General features: G+C 39.5%; 1 protein-coding gene across 5 annotated transcripts in view; it reads right to left on the minus strand.

Annotated features, from left to right (window-relative positions):
- Nucleotides 1-158: 158 nt before the first annotated feature.
- The window catches only part of LOC115444170 (protein fem-1 homolog CG6966), an 86046-nt gene continuing 75303 nt past the window's right edge, over nucleotides 159-10901 (minus strand). For 4 of the 5 annotated variants that reach the window (XM_037436377.1, XM_030169841.2, XM_037436374.1 and 1 more), the window contains 10 exons: nucleotides 8980-9142; nucleotides 6841-7041; nucleotides 6136-6354; nucleotides 5339-5531; nucleotides 4745-4911; nucleotides 4393-4611; nucleotides 3640-3905; nucleotides 2898-3128; nucleotides 2330-2595; nucleotides 159-1913 (listed from right to left, as the gene is read on the minus strand). In XM_037436377.1, the coding sequence (XP_037292274.1) occupies nucleotides 2347-2595; nucleotides 2898-3128; nucleotides 3640-3905; nucleotides 4393-4611; nucleotides 4745-4911; nucleotides 5339-5531; nucleotides 6136-6354; nucleotides 6841-7041; nucleotides 8980-9142 (1908 nt within the window). In that variant the 3' untranslated portion in view covers nucleotides 159-1913; nucleotides 2330-2346. Of the gene's footprint in view, nucleotides 1914-2329; nucleotides 2596-2897; nucleotides 3129-3639; nucleotides 3906-4392; nucleotides 4612-4744; nucleotides 4912-5338; nucleotides 5532-6135; nucleotides 6355-6840; nucleotides 7042-8979; nucleotides 9146-10901 lie in introns of all 5 variants that reach the window. The other variant, XM_037436376.1, reaches the window with a different exon arrangement.

Raw genomic sequence — 10901 nt, forward strand, 5'->3', positions numbered from 1 at the left:
TTAATCAAGTCTTGCGACTTTATATGACGTAGGTACTACAGAGGTAAGTGAATTTTATTTCAAATAGCCATTATAGTCTACTCGATTTTTTCCATCCAATACTAATTTATCGATATTCTTCACGTAATACGTAAGGATTACGAAATAAAACCACAATATATTTTTAAAGCATTATTATTAATTTCAAAAATAAACTAGCATGTAAACACGCTGTTGCTAAATGATAATTACTATGACAAAATACACACTATATGAAATAAACGGCAACGCTGCCAGTAGGATACAAATCGATAGTAACGTAATCAAATCAGTTCTATTTTTATCGATACAGCTAATATACAAAGCCAATTTATATCTCCATTATATTCTAAATTCACTAACAGTAATTTGTTTACATAGATCGATGGATGGCGATGATGACCGCATACCGTTTGACGACTGATCATATTCAAGCCATTTATTACTCTACGTTAAAAATATATAGTCGAAATTCCATTGCAATTATCCATTGACACTAATTTGACAAAATATATATTCATTGACAGGCATTGTGAAGCGAACCGTCGGCTGGCACCGATAAATATCACTGTTTGGAACCCTTCAATGTCAAATCAAATACAACACTATCATCCGAAACGTACTAATATTACAAAGGACTAGAGAAGGCGAATACACACGAACGATTTTTAAAACTCTAGCCCAACGTCGTGTGCGATATACCTAACTAAAATACTTTGATATAAAAGAGAATATCACTCGATGGCCTAGTACAAAATGTCGATATTTATTTCGTCGAACATCTCACTAACTCGATACATCTGGCAGTAAACATCACTTTTACTCGTAATCAGTATTAATGTATAATATATATCTTAATCCCCAATATTATTACCAATGATTATTTTGATTATACGAATAACTTTAGAATTTGAATATGGTGTTACAAAATATCGACATACTATTATTGTTATCGATAAGTTACAATAGTGCGTGACACACGTTATAACAGCTTTTTACGATATATTGAGCTTTACGTCCATACACTAACTACATAAAATTGTGACATGTTAAGCGTTTTGTTTATACCTCACATCAAATGCGTTATAGTAACATATTTTATACGAAACTATGGATATTCACTGGCGTAGTTATTGTATTAGTATATTGTTTCAAAATTGCATATATTTAGTACCCATTTTATTAAATGACACAGTTTATAATTTGTGTTTCGATAATATTGCGATTATTTTAATATACTAGTAAAAATGTTCAAAGAAATAATTAATATACATAAATAATTGCAAATACAGACCACCAATTCACCTTTGTCGACATAGAAAGAAATAAATTTAATATCACGAAATATTAAGACAAATTAAAGCAGTCCGTTGTCGCAGCCATGATTAGTACCGGTAAGAAAATTAATATACAAAATGATTAACAATTAAAAATATTGACCAAATTCTATAATGTAAAAATTAAACCAATTTAAAATTATTATCACTGAACGAATAAACTAATATAGAATAATTTCAATCGGAAAAAACTAGATAATATGCCGGCAAACCCGATACAATAAATGACCCCCGGTGGTATAAAAAAAAACAATACAAACGTAGCCTCAAAATAATATACTAAATATTACACTGATCACTCCATTTCAAAATGCTACAAATAGTGTTTAGCTACGAACAAAAACTACACATCTAAACGTCTAGTAGTGTATGTCACATTGACACATGTCAAGTTGACAGTCGCGCATGTCAATGTCACCAATTCCTTGGACTGCGGGAAATGTGCAATCGGCGCGTATCGTGGTTTCCACTCCTGTCTCCACTGATGCACACGAGGATATTGATTTGAAGGCAAGCAAGACTGCGGCTTCGTGATGATATAGTTTTAACAGGAAATATCTGAAAAGATATTGGCGGGTTAAAAATGTTATCATTTACTTTTTATTACTAACAGGTCGGTTGGGTTGGTCAAAGTCGATTTTAAAATCTTTGCAGGAGGCATGAACAGAAGTTCAGCAGTGGATAATGAATGATCTCATGGTTAACTATGATTTACTTATTTGTTTAAGATACTATATAATGACAGATTTGTGTCCAAAATTCGATCAAATCGTCAATTTTTTTTTATTGTTTAAAATTCATTGCTTCAGCATCGCAATAAAAAAAAAATGAGTAACAAGCAAAAACTATCTAACAGGTGATATAGTTAATTTCACAGTTTCCAACTAATAATATAATTAGATATCACAACAAGATACTTTAGAACGCATTCTTAGACCTTGGACGTTAACATATACACGACAAAGCGAGCCCACCTTTACACTAGCGCGTCTCAGTGCGTGATGATAGTGGCGTGCAAGCACTGCGGCACCACGTGTCGGTACGGCAGCCGGTAGTTCTTCACCGTACGCGCCGCCAGGCACTTCAGCGTGGTGTACTTCAGCGGGTTCACGATGGCGCTCAGCGACTGCTGGTTCACCCTGAGCAGCTCCTCAGGCGTGTCGCCCTCGTAGTTCACGGTGTCGATGTGGGCGCCGTGGGCCAGGAGCTCGCGGACCACTTCCGCTGGACATGGGTTTAGCTGCGGGCGGAAATTAGTAAATTATTATTAACGGGCTTCATTCTTAAGTTTTGTCTATACAGCATTATTTATCAAGTCGATTGCCGAGATCAATTAGCTTAGTTTAACAACTGATTTCCTTGCAAACATATTGAATACCCATATGAACACTTAGGATTTAAATTGGAAACTTGTGGGTGATTAAACATTACATGCATTACCACAGGATCACAGAAACAACATATTGGCTATCAGTAAATGATATGTGTCCGAGTGAAGACAAAGTGTCGCAGCAGGCCTTAGCCACACGTAGTACCACTGACCTTGCAGACGAGGTGCAGCGGCGTGTTGCCGTCGGCGTCGCGTGCGTCGGGCGGAGCGCCCAGCCGCAGCATGAGCGCGACGAGCGCGCCGCAGCACGCGTGCGCGTCGGCGGCGGGCGGCGCGGCCCCCGCTCCCCCCGCGCCCGCCGCGCCCGCCGCGCCGCGCCCCGCCCGCGCGCGCGCCACCTCCGCCGAGCACGCCACGTGCAGCGCGGAGCGACCTTGACGCACCTGTAAGGAAAGCATCATATAGTTTGTATAACTGTGTCGTCCGCGGATGTATTTATTTTTTGCCGTTCGTCATTTTTTGAGCTTCACTAACATCAGGTGTAGCTAAGCCTCTATTCGTCGTACCTTGGATAAAAAATGGTCTAATCAACCATTATAGTTTGCACAGAAACTTCGCACAAATGCTAAGTGAGTACTCCGCCCGATATTTTTTTTATTAGAACGCTTTGATATACATTTCACCTCTAGGCAACTTTTAATGGCCATTGGCTATCTTAATATGATCAGATACTTACAGACCTCATGTGGTAATTTGAGCCAAAAACATTCACACAATAATATATAACTTCTTTTAAAAAATATCGATATTCGAAATCAGGGATAAAATATCAATAACAATTTTATTTAACTTTACTTTGTAAAAAATACCGTTATTTCAAATTTGAATATCGAATACAAAATATCGATTACAGAAATATCTAGAATGTTAAATTCTTTGAGAAATGTAACTCACCTTAATATCTAACTTAACGAGTGAATAAACAGCCTTGTGTATCTTCCTGGAGACCTCCTCAGTGCACTCCGGTTCGTCAAGCAGCCTCGCCATCAGCGCGGCGAGGTGCAGCGATATGACCAGCACCCGCTGCAGCGTCGCCAGCGTCTGCTCGCGGTCGATGCTCAGCTTTGATTCTAGGAGTTCCACGCCGCGGTTGATCTCGGATAGTGCCTTCCTGAATACAGGGTCTATGTCTTCGAACGTTACTGGTGGTACGATGCGACCTGGATGACGACATTAAGTGCTAAGTTAATCGATGTGAAATATATTATATTCACTAAAAGAATACTTCACCTCATGATAGGTCATTTTTTTTTGGGTTGTAGAGCAATTGAGCAATTGGGTCAAATTCATAAATTGCTGCAATTGGGAAACAAATCACCAGCTTTAGAGATTAATTTCAACACACACTGCCACAGCTGAGCAGCGCCGGATTTAGAGGGAGGCAAGCCGGGGCCCATGCCCCGGGCGGCGAAGTCAGAGGGCGGTAAATTCAAACTTGGCAGACGAATACTCAATTTATCATTAACGCAACTTTGCCATAAATACAAAAATGATGTACCGCGGGGCCCGAAATGATGAAGATGACAAAGGTAAAAATAAAGGTGGATGGGGGCGGCATTTACCAGATGTTGCCCCGCCTCGAGAAAAATCAAGATCCGGGGCTGCAGCTGAGAGACCGGATATATGTCTGCAGATATCGATACGTACCTCTGAGCGGAGGCCGGGCCCTCTCGGCCAGCATGTAGGAGAACAGCTCGGCGAAGCTGTAGAGCGAGGACTGCGTGAGCGGCGACAGCGGCGGCAGCACGGCGCGCTGCATGTCGAGCGCGTGGTGCCACAGCTGGCGGCAGCGCTGGAAGCGCCCCGCGTCCGCGTACACCGCGCCGCGGTACCGCACGTAGTACGACGTGTCGGGGTGCGCCGGACCTGTGCACATTATCTATCTATACTATTATACAACACTAGCTTTAGCTCGCGGCTCCGCCCGCGTGAGAAAGTGTCAATCAGGTACAGTCAGATCACTTTGTTGTTCCTGTATAAATAAATGTCCAACACTCACCAAGAATTCTCTCTCTGATGACGAGCGCCTGCATCCTCATCGCGTCGGGGTCGGCGAGTATCTCCTCTAGTTGCTGCGCGTTGCTCGGCTCCGCTGCGAAGTCGTACGCTTCTATGCGAGGCACGTCTTTCGGTTTGGGTATCGGCTCTCTACCGTCTGTTGGAAACCTGTAAAACCAGAGATTTTATATGGTTAGGTAAGGTTAAGTTTTTTTTTAATACGGACACGGCAAATAACCCATCTGTACCTGATGGTAAGTGGAGTGGGGTCCAATAGAACGTCGACTGACGAGATAATCATCTCTCGTTAGTCGACACAATTATGTCTCATAAGCCGAGACTGACGATGAGATGTGTTAAAATCACTATATGAGGACATCATTTTAAGATATATCTTCGAAGTCAAGAGTCCAACACAGTGAAATTTATATGGGACCACATGGGAAGCATTAGCTTTAAAATAAAAAAAAGAATCATCAAAACCGGTTCACCCAGTTAAAAGTACTGAGGTAACAAACCCAAAAAAAAATACAGTAGAATTGAGAACCTCCTCCTTCTTTTAAAGTCGATACAGAAATCTTTACATCCAACGAACCTGTCGTCCATGGCCCGTTTCCAGAACTCCAACGCGCCGACCATGTCGCGTCTCTTGTCGACGTACGTCGCGCCGAGGAGCTCGAGCGCGTCGATGCGCTGCTGCCGCGTCACCAGCCCGTACTCCACCTTGATCAGGCTCTCCACTATGTGCGTGTGGCCGGTTACAGAGGCGGCTAGAAGTGGCGTCATACCTGAAATCAATGTTGAAGCTGGGGCAAAGTTCTTCTACAACTGAGCCAATGAAAATAAATGTTGAAGGTAGACCAAAGTTTTTGAACCAATGCAACTAGAAATACATACTACTAAATATTATTTTTTTGCCGCTGTACCAATATATAAATTTGCATGCTGTGGTCTCCTATAATTGAAGAGGCACGTCACTTTGTTAATTGTAAAACTGCTATAACATTGTTTTTATGATATGCCGTGTATCCTTCGTTGGAGGTCCTTAAATAATTAAATACACACACGACTCTAGAGTAATGTCCTACAAATGGGAAAATCTAACGAGAAGTTTAAATTTTTATATAAGTAAATGATAACGATGAAAATCAGAAATTTCCATATTATATTACGCTAATCGTGAATATGCACATTTTATCATATTAGCACAACGTACTTACTACACGTGTGAAAATGATTCAACCAAATTGGTTGAACCAATAGTTCTTGGATTTGCGATTTTATTACGCAAAGCTAAAAAATCTACGTCAGACGATACGAAACTTTAAATCAGAACACACAAACTCTAATATAACACTAAACATTGGACACTATCTAAAACTGCATCCTCACCATAAGAATCAACGTCCATGGTGGCGCCGTGTCCGAGCAGCATCTTGAGTATCTGCAGCGAGCCACTCTCGGCGCAGTCGTGCAGCGCCGTGTTGCCCTTCACGCTCTTGCGGTTCACGTCCGCGTTGAGCGACAGTAAGTATCGCGCGATCCTGATGTGTCCCTTGTAGCACGCGATCATCAGGCACGTGTGACCGTGACGGTTCGCTATTTCTATGTCTGGAATTGGAAATACACTCTTGTTATATAGGGTTAAGAGTGGGCTCGGGTGGAAATATAGAATTTTCTTGTCAATGTAAGAAATACTTTGACTTTAGATGATAAGGTTAAAAGTAATAGAACCAGCTATCATGACGATAGATACTCACGCTTTTGCGTAAAAGATAAAATGACTAATGCACACAAGGCTATTTGCCATCTTGATTATGAATAGTCTGAATAGCACCTATTTTTACTTTACTCGTGTACTATCAGCTTAGTACAATAGACCTGCGACATACTTAAATCACGACACGATAGTCCGTGTCGTTTCATTGTGATTGGTCGAGACACTAACGTGACTTACGCGTTAGCCTCTCGAATAATCACAATCAAACGACAGGAAACCTTCGTTTCGCGTTTGCTATGCTATATTCTAGAAGAGCTGGGCGACCACTAGGAGCTGATATAACCTCTATAAAATTAAAGTCATCCAAATACACTTACCGGCGCCATTCTCGACAAGGAACCTGACGATGTCGCAATGTCCGTCGAAGCAGGCGGCGCGCAGCGGCGTGCTGTGCGTGCGCGTGGTGGAGTTCACGTTTGCGCCGGCGCGGACCAGCAGCTTCACCAATGGTAGGTGACCTGCCGCCGCAGCGCACCACAACGGAGGCGCGCCCTCTATCGTCTCGCCGTCGAATGTCACTGTAGGCAAATATTGCTTATTATTGTATATGTGTGGGCAAGTCATATTAGGGTTTTGTGAACTACATGCATTATATTTTTTGATAGAACCTAGGAAAATCATTCGCAATAACAATTGTTTTGGAGTTGAATCTTGCAAGACGCAGAGTCTCCGTAGTACCGATTCAACGCAAGATTTCTAAGTGTTGGGCCCATAGAAGGCCTTACCAATGAATATTGAATAACTTATTCAATCTTTTGACTCTCTATTTGTGGGACGTGAGATAGTAATAAAAGAGGTGAAACAAAAAGTAGATCAATAACTATTAATGCCAAGGGCATTCTCTATTGAATATGGATAGGTACCTTACATTATTGTTTGTTCCAATATTTGTATACGATATTAAAAAGTAAAAACACATCACGTGAAACGTGCAAAACGTGCCCGCGTAATGGTGTTTTCATTAAGGCCATCACGCGTGAACAGAACATAAGATATTTTCGTTCGTAAACGACGCGTGACGAACGGCAACCGGCCGAGGTGAAATGGCCGAACGCCAATGTATTGACGCAACGCGACTAACAACCGACCGCGAGTAGACATAAGTAATAAAACAAACGTCTGTCGTTCGATGTTTGTTGTTACGATTATGTATTTGCAAGTGGGATCTTTATTGTCGTTGCGTTATATCGATCTGTTACTTCCTCATGAATGACGTATTTACCATACAAATCATAGATAAGTGCGTAAGTGTACTAAATGATATATGTATTACATTAATCAGCATCATCAACTAAAAGATATACACTGCTGGACAACAGTCTTCCCCAAAAGATTTCCAGACCGAACTGTTAGGACCTGCTTGCATTGGGCAACTTCGACACAGAGGTTATTGATAAATAACATACTTTGAAACAATAGTTTTATGTCGTAAAACAATTTGTAGTTTATAGGTAATTCGAAGAACTCGAAAACTTTTTAGATACAAAGAAACACGACGACAAGTACGTAATACTTGAAAGGAATATAAACCATTAAAGATAACCGAGTGAACGAATAAGTCTTTTCAAAGACCGAAAAGTAATTTAACTTGTACCGACGTGCTTGAGAACTGAACTCGTGCGGCCTTTGGTTTTGTTTCACAACGCGACGAAGCGACGTCTTCCCTGGACCTACGTATTACAATTTACAATACAATTCAAAGTAAAAAATTGCACTCATGACTATTTGTTATGATTTTTAACTTACATAATTTTGCATGTGAATATATATAGTAATAAAACAAGTACCATTTGTCCTGGTTTCAAGTCTTTACTTGATTAATTAATTCCTTGCGTTACAATAAATATATAATAAGTCGCTTTAAGGCGATACCTCAAGGTCCATTTTCATACATTTTGTTTCGCCTTTAATCTGGGTAACTAAACAAGTATTGGCAAGTAAAGAATTTAAATTCACGTCTAGTTAGTGATTAGTTCTCGCAGTTGAAAGAAAAACGTAAAAATAATTAATAATCATGGATATTTCTGCCTTTAAAATTTCGTCATATTAAATTTTAAAGGCCAAAATATCCATGATTATTAATTATTTTTACGTTTTTCTTTCAACTGCGAGAACTAATCACTAACTAGACGTGAATTTAAATTCTTTACTTGCCAATACTTGTTTAGTTACCCAGATTAAAGCCGAAACAAAATGTATGAAAATGGACCTTGAGGTATCGCCTTAACGGCGAAGAAAAACATTGTGAGGAAACCTACAAACCTGAGAATACTCTATAAGGATTTCAGAATGAAGTCTGCCACCACGCACTACAGCGTGGTGGACAAAAGCCAAGGAAATCTCAGTCTACTTTTCGGGAGTTTTCACTTCTCTATAGGAGGCCTGCGCTCAGCAGTTGGCAGTATATATTACAGGGTTAGTATTATTATTTATTAAGCGCATTCTATTAAACCCACCTGATCCAGGCTGTTCAATGTCCGCCTTGCACCTCTCTATGAGATATTCGGCCACGTCGTAGTGTCCATTCCTGCACGCGATGACCAGTGGTGTCGCACCGCCCACCTTCGCACCCACCAACATGTTCAGCTCGTCTGCAGAGCGCCAACTGTGTAGGTACGCCTGGAAACAATACAATATTGTGAGGTGAATGTTTTAAAGAAAAAGCTGGTCTGGGGACTCTCACAGCAAGTTTCTTTAATGACTAACAATAATTTTAAGTATTACTTTTGCTGAGATTATGATGAATGTTTTACAGCTTCTGAATAACTAGTGTAGCTGTTATAATTCATTTTATTATCCATTAGAAAACTGGCTGCCAGTGATGCTTATGAAAATAGTTTAATTCCTTGTATAATCTTGAATAATTTTATTCTTTGTATAATTTTATTATCTTGAATAACATAATAAAATTTTCACTGAAATGGAATGAATATTATACAATGTCTAGATCTGTGCCGTTTTGAATGTCTTAATTTATTATGCGCTCTGCAATCTCATTTTTATTTCAAATGTTTTGCGTTCTTAATTGTGAGTGAACTCTGAGGCTTCAAGCGCGGTCAATGAAGAATGTCATGAGCACAGTCTCGGCATATAGGTAAGTTCAAAATTCGCGTATTAAACCATTTCTCTTAATTAGCCAACACATACAGTGTGGCAACTTCTTTACCAAACTACAACACAAAAATCAAATCAACATAATTCATTTATATTTCGTATATTTCATTTTGAAATGTAAGATTTAGGCCGATGGAACATCGAATTCATTATAATCAAGCGATGTTTGTATGAAGATCAAACATTACCCAAGTTCTGACGAACGCGACCGACAGTTATGATTTTAAAAAGTGAAATCTCAGTGGATGTAACTGAGTTTGGCAACAGCGCAGCGGATGGCGCAACACGCGAGTCCGGGCCTTGCAAAACGCACTACACCGAACAAACTGAGGAAACACTTTATTTATTGTATTTTCATATGTGAAATGTGATGGATGCGAAATAATCGCTTCTGGAATGTCCTAGTGCCGTAGCATATGCAACGTCGTCAGCTGATGCCGATTTATTGACAATAAAATTGTTTAACATAGCAAAGAAGTAAAAAATAAAGCAAACAAATTGGGACTGAAAAGTTGCCAAAATAAATAAGCGATATCTATAAATATAAATTCACTCTGTAATGCAATCTCGACTTAGGTTCTCAAAGTGCAATAAACGAAAAAACTAAAGAGAAACTAGTTATTTATTGTTTCCGAAAGAAAAGTGAATAATCTTACAATCAGTCGTGACGGAGCTTGAATCGCGCGGCAATCCCGAACAAAACTGAATCGGCCCAATATCCGATACAATTAAATAGTTAAAACACAATGAACCAGGAGAATGAAACAACTTCATTAGTACCAGTACATTTCGCAATGATTGCCGCGTCCCTGGCCCCAGCGGCGACTCCCTACACAATGACTCTTAACAAATCAATTCAACCAATTTTCATAATGCACAATGTCACCTTAAAATAATTACCGAAGTAATAATCCTAAGGTCGAATCGTTTAAAAAATATTTTCATTAAAAAAATACATATCGTCGGACATAGAACCTACTCTTTCATTTGAAGTTGGTTGAATAGGAAAAATTAAGGCAGTAATGTATATTTTTTATTGTACGGAATGCGGCATTTATACTTTCGCTATGTGGTAATAGTGGAAAGAAACTTCATAACGTTAATTACTGGCTGGTTATTACTGCAGTTTCAATGAGATTTATATTGTGAATCAATAAATAAAGCCATAAGTGAATTTATTAATATCGTTCAAGTTTCCAAATAAATAACTTCTCGATTAAAAATATTAAACTTATTACTTTATTGTGGTTCCACGTAAACAATA

The sequence above is a fragment of the Manduca sexta genome, chromosome 8, assembly GCF_014839805.1.
Source record: "Manduca sexta isolate Smith_Timp_Sample1 chromosome 8, JHU_Msex_v1.0, whole genome shotgun sequence".
In the NCBI taxonomy this organism is placed as follows: domain Eukaryota; kingdom Metazoa; phylum Arthropoda; class Insecta; order Lepidoptera; family Sphingidae; genus Manduca; species Manduca sexta.